This window comes from Muntiacus reevesi, chromosome 2 (assembly GCF_963930625.1).
Source record: "Muntiacus reevesi chromosome 2, mMunRee1.1, whole genome shotgun sequence".
In the NCBI taxonomy this organism is placed as follows: Eukaryota; Metazoa; Chordata; class Mammalia; order Artiodactyla; family Cervidae; genus Muntiacus; species Muntiacus reevesi.
In genome coordinates this window covers 168086018-168101058 of record NC_089250.1, presented here as the reverse complement: position 1 = coordinate 168101058, position 15041 = coordinate 168086018, and the positions used below count along the sequence as shown (strand labels likewise).

The 15041-nt window shown below is 48.3% G+C and overlaps 1 protein-coding gene across 2 annotated transcripts in view; it reads right to left on the bottom strand.

Moving 5' to 3' along the window:
* Positions 1–15041, bottom strand: part of DOCK1 (dedicator of cytokinesis 1) — a 545628-nt gene that overhangs the window by 97107 nt on the left and 433480 nt on the right. For both annotated transcript variants that reach the window (XM_065923534.1, XM_065923535.1), the window contains exon 31: positions 11390–11490. In XM_065923534.1, coding sequence (XP_065779606.1) covers positions 11390–11490 — 101 coding nt within the window. The remainder of the gene's footprint in view (positions 1–11389; positions 11491–15041) is intronic.

The following is a 15041-nucleotide window of genomic DNA, read 5'->3' as shown; positions in this document are numbered from 1 at the left end:
TCTGGAAACATGGGGGAGACGGTGCAGAGAAATTACTCTCCTTTCTTCAATCGCTCATGGCAGGAGAAAGAGAACCTGGTCCCTGGGCCTGAGGGGGAGTTTGCTTTGCATGCATATCATTAGCATCTAGGCACCAGACACCAGATGACACTGCACAGCCCGGCACACAATAAACAGGTCTCACATGTTAAATTAAACCCTGGAGTCTTAGGCAATCAGACCCGGGAAGGCCTCTTCCGTGGAGCTCCCAGTTCCCATCCTTCTTCATCATTTTCAATGTAAGGAAGGACTTAACACCAAGAGATGTCAACAAATGTTCCTCCCCGCCTCCGCCTGTTTTTGTTTACCCTGGGAAAATAAATGCTAATTTTCTTCCCAGTGGGTCAGCAGAGGGGGTGTGTGTTTCATGAGTAAACAGAATTTGATGCTTCAGAAGATAAACCTTTATTAGTTTGTGAGCAATTTAACGTTTCCCTTTATTGCCTAAGGAAAAGGCTGATTATATTAAAAATAATAATTTGCAAAATTATCCCACAGAGTTGCAGCGTCGCAGCTGTGGATCGGCGCCTGCCCCATGCATCCCCGTGTCAGCTGACGTGGGAAGGAAAGCTCTGATAACGGATGACCGAGTTGTGACTCCAGAGGCAGAGATTGGGCTGGTACCTCAACAGCCCCAGCTGGTGCCACCTTTCATCAGAGTCCCGTGTGACCTAAGCACCTGTCTGCCACTTCCAGCAGGAAAGGACTATAGACCCTGTGATCATCACAGCCAAGAAAGATGAACACACTCCGCAGCTCGCCTTGGAGAAGTCAACCCTGGGAACATCGCAGTCGGACAGGTGCCAGGAGGCTGCACACGTGGAGAAACCGATCAGAGTGGGCAGAGTTACCACCCTTCCTCCGAGGACAAGCCGGTCCTCCGAGGTGAATGCAGTACTGCCCAGCGCTGGGGCAGGTAAATTTGGTGATAGAGAGGGGCTCTCTGCCCAGGTCTGCGCCCACCACCAAGATACAGTGAGCAGGGACCCGGCCACCCTTCGGTATCTAGCTGGCACCCCAAAATACCCCAGGGGCACATGATCTGAGCACCAGTAAAGTGTGCTTCCTTTTGAGGCTTGAAGAGCTGTCTTTCATCCCCATTTTGCTCCCCTAGGAATGACAGAGGGGTCCCAGCAGCCCAGGCCAGGTGAGGAGGCGGTTGGCTGCGTGATGACTGGGAAGGCCATCCTCCCAGCATTTGCCAGGAGAGGAGGATTGGGGAGGGAAAACCGAGCTCCATCCAGTGCAGATGCTTCCTCCCCAAGCCGAGGGGATGCTCGCTGTCCAGGGGGATGAGCTGCCTCTTGGCAGAGCGCATGTCTGGGGTATCGGGGAGCACAGCATCGCAGGGAGGACCCCAAGAATGCCAGTACCCGAGCCCCTGCCTCCAGGTGTTCAGACTGCGGCACAGCGAAGTGGGAAGCCAGAGGCCCAGGGGAGGTGACAGCCGGTCCCGGGGCGGGCGCTGTCAGCTACTAACACGAGCTCTGAAGACCCTTGCAACTGCCAAGCCATTCCTTCCCAGTCTGGAACTGTAGCTCTTGGAAAACACGAGTGGGGAAATCCAGGCTGATCTCCACCAGTGTCCGAGCCTCCCTGGCCCTGATCAAAGTCCCTCTCTCAGGTCTTACACTGATTCAGGTTAAACCCCGAGGTTCAGAAAGGTAACCCAGCTGTAGCGATGTCACCATTTTGGTCTGGATCACCAGGAGGGACCCGATGGATGTCTCTAGCCCTCATCCAGCGATGGAGTTGACGCAGGGACCACCAGAGAGGGGAGCCAGCCCCGCACCCTGCTTCTCCACACAGCATCCCTGCTCCCAGTGTTGGCTGAGTGCTGGGGGCGGTGTGGGCTCAAGGCTGCTTGCGTTACACTGATCAGTTCCGCTTCACCATCTTCTCTGTGCAAAGTAGGCGTCTTCACAAGTATTTGAGAACAGGGAGGATGAGCAAAGATCTGAGCATATATCCCTCATGGGAGTTAGGCCTCCTGGATAAGGATGCTAAAAATGCCGTTTTAATAGTCAAGTAAGACACAGGAGTGCGAGGCTGGTACAGGAGGTGAAAGAGCTCGAAGGTGAAGGACAGGACCGCATCTCCCCGGCAGCAAGACTGATCTTTTCTCCAGCTTTAATAAAGCAGGTGGCTTTGACGAATCCATACACATTTCAGCCTAATCCACAAATGGAGTCACAGCTGTCACCAGAACTTAGGAGGGATTCCTGAACCGCTCGGATATCATCTCCCAAGGAGGAGAGACAGCTGCAGTGTAGGGGACCTGGGATCCAGAGCTGGCGGGCTTCAGGTTCATAAGAGTCCATCCTGAAGACTGATGGTTGAGGGAACAGAGCTAGTCCTCGGGGCGGAGGAGCAAGATGACTTGGCCAAGGTCACAGGGCAAGAGGAGAAGAGACTGCAAGTCTGCAGACTCCCACAGATCCCTGTTCCTCCGCCCGGCCCACACCTTGAGGACCAGAGAGGTCACAGCACAGCACCGTCCCATCCCTTAAGGAGTGTGTGTTTCATTTAATTCTTGCGGTAAAGCCCACCAGGTGAGGAGAGAGAGGTCCCCACAGCCACCTGCCCACTGAGGAAGCAGAGATTCCTGTTGGTGACACGACATGCCCGTCTCTGCAAAGCTGGGGTCAGCAGGCACTCCGACCACACCCAGATGCCCTGTGCCCACCCGCACGGTGCGTGGGCACCTCGAAAAGTCCAGTCCGAGGGGCCCCCCAGGAGGCATCCTTTAGATATGAGCCTGGGTAGATCTCAGATCCCACATCCAGGCCTATAGCTCTGACCCAAAATAGCATGACTCTGGTCTCCATGGCCTCGTTTCAGCACGTGCTATCCTGAATCTTCACCCCAAGAAGCAGAAACAGCATGTCCACCAGAGACAGTCCGAGCTGAGAGGTCAGCAAACCGAGCCCCGGTCTGAGCACACTGGGAAAGTGACCTGACCACTCTGATCTGCGGTCTCTTCATCTACAATATCGGGGTATTGATGGCACAATGCATGTCTCCCAGGCTTCGGGGAGAATGAGATGTTGCCCTTGTTTGTCTGAGCAAACAATGAAGTCAGGCTGGTCCTTCCTTTAGAAGCTTAGACTGGGCCTCCTCACAGCATCCTCCCCATGGTTTCCAAGGTCACTGACATTAATGTGTTCAGCAAGCATCACTCATTGCTTCATGATTTACTGAATATGTCCTGGAGGCCAGCATAGGGCTAATATGGGAACAGTACTATAATGTAGAGAAGAGACACAATCCACAGCTGTGTGGGACCCATTAGCATGGTAGCAGAGATGGACATTAAACAGTCATCCAAGACATGCACGTATGTGTATGTAGTTTTTCTCAAAGGGCCATGATCATGGTTCATTACGAAAAAGAGGAGTGGGTCCAGGTTGGCTGCAGGTGAGGCTCACTCTGAGAGTAACGTCAACTCTAAGATTTGAAAAAGGAAAGCTGTAATTCAGACAGAGGTGGGACGCGACCAGCAGGTGCAAAGGCCCTGTGGCAGGTGGCGGGGGGCAGGTGGGTATATGGACCAGAGAAGGCAGGGAGGCTGGAGGACAGGGAGCTTGCCTTACTCCTTCCCCTTAAGAGGAGGGCTGTGCTGTGAACCAAGGCTTCAGAGGCAGATCAATACGTTTCAAAAATTTTCTTGAAATGAGAAATATACTAAGCGGCACACACATAAATATATGTGCACAAAAGTTTCATGAAATAACGCTTAACTTTACTACCTGCCATGAACTCTAATGCTTTCTTATACTCTATTTCAGTGGGGAAAAAAAAAAAGAAAAGAAAGAGGCATGTTGGTCTTGGCTGGTGTGGGTTGAATTGTGTCCTCCATAAAAATCTGTTAAGACCCTAACCTCTGCTGTCCATGAATGAGAGTGTGTCTGGAAGAGCGTCTTTGCAGAAGTAATCCTGTTAGCATGAGGTCATGCAGGACAGGGCAGGCCTTAAATCCAGTGACTGGCACCCTTATCAGGAAAAGGAGACCTTTAAGGACTCAGATACAGGAAGGAAGGCCGTGTGAAGACGAAGGCACAGCTGAGGGGCACGAAGGATGCAGTTAGGAGCCCCAACCACGGCGAAGGACGGGGCCACCCCCAGAAGGGAGGAGAGAGGCAGGGACGAAGCGCTCCCTTTGAGCTTCCAGGAGGAACCAACTCTGTCGATGCCTGGATTTCAACCTCTGGTCTCTGCAACTGGAAGACAATACATTGCTGTTACTTCAAGCCACTTAGTTTGTGTTCATGGTTACATTATGGCAGATGGCTCTAAAAAAAAATTAATACAACAGCCCGTTAAGTAGCCTGGCCCAACAAAGGGCTGAGATGCACAAGAGCTGATACTGAAAAATGCTGTCTTAAGGGGAGACAACAGAATCATCAAGACTCGAGGAGCTCCATCACTCAATGGCTGGATGGAGGAGTCTGACAACAGTGCAGAGAGGCTAAGATGGGAGAAGGAAAACCTATGACGGGGTTGAGGGAGCTCAGACAGGAGCTGGCCGGCAGCCAGAGTCAGGAGCGGGTGGAGGATGGGGAGAGATGGGAGGCATGGAGGGAGCTTGGGGGAGATGATGGGTGGGTTAAGACATTTTTGTTTTTATGGGAAAGACTGGTAACTTCTGGGGAGGTAGGAGGAGGAGGGACCCCAGACTGATGGGAATAAGCCTTACTAGACACAGGGTCAGATGTGTCCTCCACTGCATAAAGTTTTATCATGGTCAATAAAATACCACATCACTAGAAGAAGATACAGTGTATATTTACAATGGAATATTACTCCGCCATAAAAATAAAGGAACGATGCCATTTGCAGCAGTTTGGATGGATCTAGAGATGGTCACACTAAGTGAGGGAAGTCGGGCAGAGGAAGACAAGTATCGTAGGATATTGCTAACATGTGGAATCTAAAATGTAATACAAATGAAATTATTTACAAAATAGGAAGAGACACAGAAAATAAACTTGGGGCTACCAAAGGGGAAAAGGACAGGGTGGGGGCATAAATGAGGAGTATGGAATTAACAGATACACAGTGCTTTGTATAAAATAGATAAACAACACTGATTTACTATACAGTAGAGCAAAATATATTCAATATCTTACAATAACCTATAATGGAAAGAAAAATCTGAAAAAAAAAATTAGCTGAGCCACTTTGCTATATCAGTTCAGTTCAGTCGCTCAGTCATGTCTGACTCTTTGTGAACCCATGGACCATAGCACGCCAGGCCTTCCTGTCCATCACCAACTCCCGGAGCTTGCTCGAACTCATATCCATTGAGTTGGTGATGCCATCCAACCATCTCATCCTCTGCTGTCCCCTTTTCCTCCTACCTTCAGTCTTTCCCAGCATGAGGGTCTTTTCCAATGAGTCAGTTCTTCGCATCAGGTGGCCAAAGTATTGGAGTTTCAGCTTCAACATCAGTCCTTCCAATGAATATTCAGGAATGATTTCCTTTAGGACGGACTGGTTGGATCTCCTTGCAGTCCAAGGGACTCTCAAGAGTCTTCTCCAACACCACAGTTCAAAAGCATCAATTCTTCAGTACTCAGCTTTCTTTATAGTCCAACTCTAACATCCATACATGACCACTGGAAAAACCGTAGCTTTGACTAGATGGACCTTTGTTGGCAAAGTAATGTCTCTGCTTTTTAATATGCTGTTTAGGTTTGCCATAGCTTTTCTTCCAAGGAGCAAGCATCTTTTAATTTCATGGCTGCAGTCACTATCTGCAGTGACTTGGGAGCCCCCCAAAATAAAATCTCTCACTTTTTCCATTGTTTCCCCATCTATTTGCCATGAAGTGATCAGATGTTATAATCTTACTTCTCTGAATGTTGAGCTTTAAGTCAACTTTTTCACTCTCCTCTTTCACTTTCATCAAGAGGCTCTTTAGTTCTTCTTCGCTTTCTGCTATAAGGTTGGTGTCATCTGCATATCTGAGGTTATTGATATTTCTCCCAAAAATCTTGATTCCAGCTTGTGATTCATCCAGCTTGGCATTTCGCATGATGTACTTTGCATATAAGTTAAATAAGCAGAGTGACAATATACAAGCTTGGTGTACTCTTTTCCCAATTTGGAACCAGTCTGTTGTCCCATGTCCAGTTCTAACTGTTGCTTCCTGACCTGCAAACAGATTTCTTAGGAGGCAGGTCAGGGGGTCTTGTATTCCCATCTCTTTTTAAGAATTTTCCAGTTTGTTGTGATCCACACAGTCAAAGGCTTTGGTGTAGTCAATAAAGCAGAAATAGATTTTTTTTTTTGAAACTCTCTTGCTTTTTCAATGATCCAACAGATGTTGGCAATTTGATCTCTGGTTCCCCTGCCTTTTCTAAATCCACCTTGAACATCTGGAAGTTCATGGTTCATGTACTGTTGAAGCCTGGCTTGGAGAATTTTGCATATTATTTTGCTAGCATCAGAGATGAGTGTAATTGTGCTGTAGCTTGAACAATCTGTGATATTGCCCTCCTTTGGGACTGGAATGAAAACTGACCTTTCCATTCCTGTCGCCACTGCTGAGTTTTCCAAATTTGCTGGCATATGGAGTGCAGCACTTTCACAGCATCATCTTTTAGGATTTGAAATAGCTCAGCTGGAATTCCATCACCTCCACTAGATTTGTTCATAGTGATGCTGCCTGAGGCCCATTTGACTTCACATTCCAGGATGTCTGGCTCTAGGTGAGTGATCACACCATCATGGTTAGCTGGGTCATGGAGATCTTTTTTGTACAGTTCTTCTGTGTATTCTTGCCACCTCTTCTTAATCTCTTCTGCTTCTGTTAAGTCCAAACCATATCTGTCCTTTGTTGTGCCCATCTTTGCATGAACTGTTCCCTTGGTATCTCTAATTTTCTTGAAGAGATCTCTAGTCTTTCCCATTCTATTGTTTTCCTCTATTTCTTTGCATTGATCACTGAGGAGGCTTTCTTATCTCTCCTGCCTATTCTTTGAAACTCTGCATTCAAATGGGTATATCTTTCCTTTTCTCCTTTGCCTTTAGTTTCTCTTTTTTTCTCAGCTATTTGTAAGGCCTCTCAAACAAACATTTTGCCTTTTTGCATTTCTTTCTCTTGGTGATGGTCTTGATCACTGGCTCTTGTACAATGTCATGAACCTCTGTCCATAGTTCTTCAGGCACTCGGTCTATCCTATCTAATCCCTTGAATCTATTTGTCACTTCTACTGTATAATCAAAAGGAATTTGATTTAGGTCATACCTGAATGGTCTAGTGGTTTTCCCTACTGTCTTCAATTTAAGTCTTAATTTGGAAATAAGGAGTTCATGATCTGGGCCACAGTCAGCTCCCAGTCTTGTTTTTGCTGACTGTATAGAGCTTCTTCATCTTTCGCTTAGAGCATTCATCTTCTCCTGCGAGAACTCCAAAATTACAACTCGCTGCTGAATAAGGGTCTATAGCAGAATGTTGGATTCCACCAAGAAAAGATATCCCACATCCAAGGGCAAAGGAGAAGTCCCAGCAAGTCTTTGTAATACACCAGAAACTATTGTAAATCAACTATACCTCAAATAAAAGGAATCTAGTATCACTAATGTACGCAAGCCAAAAGCAGTTCACGTAACAAAAGGACCTTGGCACAGGTTACAGCTTGTTGAGTCTATCTCCTCTGGTTCCCTTCTAATTCTTATTATATAGTGAATTTATCTGCAATAATTTGAGCCTCTTGGGGGAAAAAAAATAGCACAAACACAAATTAAACATCATATTTTCTTTTATAATTTGGAACACTCTACCACAGCTTCCAGAGAAGGCAATGGCACCCCACTCCAGTACTCTTGCCTGGGAAATCCCATGGAGGGAGGAGCCTGGTAGGCTGCAGTCCATGAGGTCCCTATGAGTCAGACACGACTGAGCAACTTCACTTTCACTTTTCACTTTCATGCACTGGAGAAGGAAATGGCAACCCACTCCAGTATTCTTGCCTGGAAAATCCCAGGGACGGTGGGCTGCCATCCATGGGGTGGCACAGAGTCGGACACAACTCAAGTGACAGCAGCAGCAGCAACCACAGCTTCTGACTAGGTCACATGCAAAGCAAGGCTTGTCACCGTGTAATTCTTCCTTTTGGTTTCCCGAAAAAGTAGTGTGTACAGCAGTGTGTATAAGCTTAACTCCTCACTAATGTTTTAGAACCCAGTGTTTGGAAAGATGATTTTTTTTTTTTAATATGGTATTTGGTCCAGTAGTGAAACCTGTCCTCTAAGAACAGGCAGGTGTCTGAGGATAGACTTCTATAGTTAAAACAAAACGAACCAAAAAAGAATGAGAAACACTCCGGGACCAAGTGAGGAAGAGGGTAATGGGAATAACACACATTAGTCACACGAGTTCACATGCACCAACCCGGGGTTGCCCATCAAGCATTACCCTCTCAGCGGACAGTTTTAAATGAGCATTTTATGCTTAGATCTGCTGGAGGCCCATTCACGAACCCCTTCCTCTCTCAGAAAGAAGTCTGGTTCTGAACACAGAAGCCCATTTGCAGTCACAGCACCCCATGGTCCGCACCAGGACACATGATGTCTTACAGACTAAAATGTCCACACTGGCTGCTAATTCTAAGCCAGCTCTTTCACATTGGACTCAAAATATCCTGACCCACTGAATGTACAAAGTGCATGGGAGGATGGAGGTGGGAGAATTAATGATGGTCAGGTTTAGCATTCTGTCGACTTCTCTGTCCTCTGTTAGGAGTCACTAGCGCCAAGGATATCTGAAGGTGAGTCAGTTAAATGTTCTTATTATGGACTTTGATTCCTAAGGGTTATTTATTTCGTGGTTCATTGCCAAATCTTGTACTCAATTTGGGTTGGACATAATCAGTGCTCTGCACGGTATGGCCCGTTCTTCTATGTTACTCCTGTGCGCTTCGGGGAACGCCTCTGGAATAAATAACCTAATTATCTCCCTAACCTAGGTTATCAGGAGGACACGCAGCTTAACAGGAGGGAACGAACAGGCAGATCTTCTGATCCTGGCATTTTCCGTTGTTCTGGGCCACAGTGCTGTCGACCAGGAAGATGAGAGAAGCTGAGGGGCCTGCAGAGAGGAAGAGCAGCCGGGGGCGTGTGGGTTCCACAGTGAAGCCCTTGGCTGGATTCACAAACCCAGCAGCAGCATACAGGCTGATGGGGAGACAGTCAGAGGCGATAAAGCGGGTTGGCACAATTCCACTTTCAGACCTCCTGGCCTTCTCTTCTAGAAAAAGTAGCCACCTGCATTACAGTGTCTGCTGTTCTGGACATCAGCACCCAGTCATCTGCCCAGACCACGGGGGTTAATCCCTGTGACACTTGGTCCCCCGTGCCCTGCTCCAAGTCCAAGTGCTCCAGGCCCGGACACTCCCTCCTGCTGCAACAACGCAGAGCATCTCTGCTTGGAGAGGGGGCCACACCCCTGAGGACCCATGGCCCCTGTTGGGGCTGGCTGTACGCTGGCACGACGCTTTCTGGTAAACAACTCAGCCACCTTTACCACTGAGGCTGAGCACCACCACATGCCAACTCCAGGTTCTACTTCAATCACGATTTAAAAAAAAAAACAAAAACCTTTTTATCTTGTATTGGGGCATAGCCACTTAACAATGTGGAAGCTCTCCTAATATTTCTTATGCAGGTTTTGCTATTTAGAAATTAAAATTGTGAATGGATGGTAAAGTGTAAGGTGCAGCAAGAGGCAGGGAAAATGCAACACACATAGATGAACCTGCCTCGCATCTAGCCTTGTAGGCCAAGAGTGCTCATCACAGACGCTGGAAATGTCTCCTCGGAGGCCCGTCATGGCTACACACTGCACTGGCAGCCCTGGAAGGGGACCCCTCAGGCTGCACCCGAGCTGAGACACTCCTGCAAAGACACCTTTTGGAATGCTGAGGCCTTTTTCCCGCGGGGGATCCCTGAGACAATGTCAAAGGGGAAATTCGGCATTTCTCCTCTGATGGTTGTGAGACAGAGAATTCTAAAAGCCCGGTCAGAGGCCCTGCCGGCTCAGGGAGGGTAGACACCAGCTGGCCGTGTTTAATTTTCCGTGGCTCTGAAGCTCAGAAGGTACAGCACGATGGGGAAGCAAACGTCTCCTTCGGCGGCCAAAGCCCACTTCCTGGCGTTGCTTTAGCTTGAACGTTAAGCCTCTTGCAGGAGCAAGGAAGGGGCCCAGGAAGAGAGGGGCTGCACCCTGAGCTGGAGAATGCTCAGAATCAAACTATTTTATTCTCCAAAATGTGAAGGGGACGTCAGCTCTTTTCAGGCAGATTTCCAGTTTAAACATAGGTTTTCCCCACAGGCATCTCTAAGGGGAGGCTGTGCCGGGAGCTTGCTAAAGACTGGGCCCCACTGTTGCCTGGAGCTGTGTGGATTCCAACCTCACCTCCATGAGGGAGACACACGCTCCCAGGATACAAGGACGGCTGAGCAGCTTGCCCCTTCGGAGACACCTTGGAATCTCTAACCTCCAGACGGCGGGCCGGCAACACCTTGGAACAGTCAGCATGGCACAGAAGGATCACAAAACGATGAACAGGGATGGCTGACTCAGCACCGCGATGTGCTACTGAAACACTCATGTACCGATGAACAGAACCCCCGTGAGGGTTCACTGTCTTCCCTCTGAGCAGCCATAGAACTGAGAAGATGGTGAAACTGAGGCAGAAGGAAGATAAAGGTCCTGAGAGTGCCCAAGGGTTGCAAAGAACCCCATGCAAGGGTTCTTTTCCTGACCCTGGACCAGGAGATGTTCAGGACGTAGTGCTGAAAAGAGCCAGGTAGGAATCTTGTCTTTCCTGGGGCTCCTGAGAGGCTCTTAGGATAATAAAAGGGTGAGTTAAGCCCTTCAGATCTCCTGCTTGGAAGAGGCCCAGGGTCATCGCTGGCAAAGAAGGAACCCCAGACCACTCAGCACTGCACGATGGGCTATCACACAATGCCAACGTGCAATAGCTTCCATCAGAAGCTTCCTGGTTCAAAGCAACATTGGAGAATTGAGCCACACAGCAAACCACATGTGGCGTGGCATCATCACAGCACACAGCAAAAGCAGTTATGTCTCCAAACTCCCATCCTGTGCGGCCCTAATAGTCTTGAACGGCAGGGACCGGCAACCCACCAGAAGGAATCCGGCAATTTTCAATCCGGACTCCAGGGTTAGAAAAGGCAATACCCAATTCATGATTTGAAACCACCCTCTCATTACACCATGACTACATCTAAGTTGGTACCAAGTTGGCTTAGAGGCCGTGAGAAGACGATGCAAATAGACTTGCAGGCTCCTGCCCGTGAATCTGGGGCTGCATGGACTTACTTGTTAAGGATTTTCGCTCTCTTAGCACTTGAAAAATTCTCCAGCTGCAGGGACTCTTGAGTGAGGAAAGCGACGGCCAGGTGAAAATAGTTGTTCCATAGCTGAAAACCAAAAAGGGGAGATGCTAAGGTGTCGAACTGACTCATACAGGATCTCAAAAATGCTCCGAGACATTTAGCGCTTGCCCAGCGCAAGCCTGTGAGATGTTTACAAGCTGTGTCCTCTACGTGCACACGGCTGACCAGCCACCCACATTGTGGTTCAGGGCTGACTGTGGACTCTGACAGTGCATGCACTCAAATCCCGCCAGCACGGCCACTTACTGAGGCAAACAGCCCAATCTCTCTGTGCCTTGGTTTCCACAGATAAAGCGGGAACATCATCAGTACCTATCTGACAGGGCTGCTGGAGGATCAAAAGAGTAAAGATACCTAGGGCGCCCCTAGCAGTCCTAAGCGGGTGGTGATGATCATGTAACACAGGTTAGCTCTTATTAACATATTACCCACAGGGGGACTTTTGCAGAAACTAATGCCTGTGCCTATAATACATCTCAAGTCAATCATGTATTAATATTGTATTATGGAGCCCCTTACCTAAAAGTATGTAGGTTTCCATAATTTATCATTTTCATGATACTGAAAATATAAATAAACACTAGACGATTGAGAGCAATGTAAAAAGACCCAGTAGTTCATAGTTCAAGGACAGTTGTTGTTCAGTTGCTAATTTACAGACAGAGGTGAAAGTCAAATTGTTAGTCACTCAGTCGTGTCCGATTCTTTGAAACCCCATGGACTGTAGCCCGCCAGGCTCCTCTGTCCATGGGATTCTCCAGGCAAGAATACTGGAGCAGGTTGCCATTTCCTTCTCCAGGGGAATCTTCCCGACCCAGGAATCAAACCTGGGTCTCCTGCATTGTAGGCAGACTCTTTACCATCTAAGCCACCAGGGAATCATAAACAAAGGTAATAATGATTGCATCAAATGAGATGATTATAAAGAGTTACATAAAAATAAGGTGTTAACAATAGTTGACATCTTCAGTTACCAGAGAAATAAGTGGAAAGTTTTAAGCGTGGATGCAGCTAAAGGCTTCATGTATCTGCTACTCTTCAGAAGTGGCATTTCTTCAGGACTAGAGCATCTCACCTGGCTGCTAGGGAACCAGGTAAGTGCTGGTCCCTTTAGCTCACAGATGAGGTTCAGAGACTTGCCCCCAAACACAAACACAGAACAGAAAAAGGTGAAGCAGAACCAGGGTCTCCAGTGGCCCACCCCAGACCTCACAAGCCACAGCCTTTCCTGCCCACCAAGGAACTTTCTCTTTTATTTAGGCCCTTTTATTGGGTTGCCAAAAGGTTTAGTGAAGTTTTTCCATAAGATGTCACGGAAGAAACCTGAAGAAACTTTTTGACCAATGCAATACAATAAACAAGGTGGTTCAAATCAGTAAAGTACAAGCTTCACCTTTTGTTTTCAGAATGAACACCTACCCTGACGCCCACCCATCCCCTTTCAATGCCCTTCTCTCACAGCTCTAGCAGGGGTCTCTGGCCATGTTGGGGTCAGGGTCACCATAAGAGCAGGATCCAGAACGTATTTTAATGCATACCTGCTGCTCATAGAAACAGCATCAACAGAAATACGAATGTGTCTTTTTAAATGTCAGCTTCACTACCTCTCTCTTCCTTCCCTTCATTCACATGTGGCCAGGAAGACAGCTGAGCTACAGGTAACCTAAAACCCCACCCTAGGAGATGTTCAGGGGAGCAGTGTAGTTGAACACCCTGAAGAAGGAGGTTCCCTTGTGGACTGCGTGCCTGGACACTCAGCATGTCCACCGGTAAAGCAAGACTGGAACCCACAGGAGACTTTTGTACCCTGAGGAACTAAAAGGCTGACTGCTGTTCACCTCAAAAACTCCCCTGGCCACTGAAGAGCCGGAGCAGGGCTGGGGGCCCCCAGGAGCTAGGAGCATCTGGCCTGCGGAAGGTGGGGTGAGGACCTCTGTGACGTCTCTCTCCCAGGGTCAGCCTGCGTCTATGCACGGGGAACGTGAGGCGGCCCAAGTGTGGGGCGGTCCGCAAAGCCAGGCCCATGCTCTACGGATGCGTGGGGGACAGGACGGCCTGGAAAGAGTGAGGAGCTGTTCAAGCCTGGAGCAGACTAAAGCAACACGGAAACTTAACACAGGGGGAGGGCAGGTATGTAGGAGGAGCACAGGGGGTTTTCAGGCCAATGGAACTGGAGGCACCTCATTATACATGTGTCCAAACCCACAGAAATGGACACCGCATCTCCAGGGAACCCTAATGCAAAGCAAGCACTCAGGGATTATGATGGGTAAGCGTGGGTCCAGCAGTTGCATCAAATGTACCATCTGGTGGGGGATGTTGAGGGTGCTGGAGGCAGGGCGTCTCAGGGAAATCTCTGTACCTTCCTCTTAATTTTGCTGTGAACTTAAAACTACCCATTAATAAAATACAAAAATTTAAAAAATCACATAAAAACACAAACATTAAAAAAAACCTGTAAGGCTTTCCCTGGCAGTCCAGTGGTTAAGAATCTGGGCTTGCACTGCAGGGGGCATTGGTTTGATCCCTGGTCGGGGAAGTAAGATTTCACATGCCGTGCAGTGCAGCCAAAAAAACAAAACAACAAAAAACAAATCAACAAACCAAACAAACAAAAAACGCCTGTAAGCTATTCATGATTTGAGCTGTGACAACTAACAGCATTCACGATGCTGACCTGAGAAGCAACAAGTTCCGTGACTGGGTCAACGGGACTTGAACGTGGTCTGGGGGCTGGTGAGCGCTGATAATGATGTGAGCGTCTTGACTGTGGTGGTCTTACTCTAGTTATGAAGGGGAAGGCCACTGTTTGCATGAAATATACACTATAGACTGGGGGAGGTGACAGGGCGTCAAGCTGGCAGCTCAGTAGGAGAATGTTGAGAATAAGAGATCTTGGCGCTGTACTTGCTGGAAATGAGAGAAGCAGCCTGGGGAGGGGCAGAGGGACGCAGAGGGCGGAGCAGCAGTCCAGAGGGAGGGGTAGTTAAAAGGAGAAGGCAGTGTCTGGGAACACCAGGGCCTCAAAACATGGAAACGTGCCTTGTGGGAGGAGCACACGCGGAAGCCAGTCTGGGCCGTGCAGCACCCAGGCCTCCCCCTGGGTATGGGAGGATGAGAACCTCCTAGAGTGGAACAATCAAACCACGCCTTTCAAGGGATAAGGGCCAAAAGAGCTCATCGCAGCCAAGGCGTTGGGCATGAGGGGGGCGTCCAGAGGACCAAATGCGTGAAAACAGCACACAGGAGTAGCAGTAACCTGTAAGACAGACTCTCGGCAGCCACGCCTGAGATACACAGCCATCTGCGTGCTTGACTCAGCACTTGATGGGCAAGGCCTACAAAGATACAAGGAGGAAACCTAACGAAGGACACGAGAAAAGGCATAAATATTCCTGTGTGGGATGGGAAAAAATAAATACTGCCAAGTATTCTCCCAAATGCTGTTACAGTTCTACTGCAATCTTTTACAAACTCAACAGAACCCAATTAAAATGTAAACAGCATGTTTAAAAAGCTTAACAAGGTGGTTTGGAATTTCACTTGGAAGAGGAAATGCACAAAAAGTCAAAATA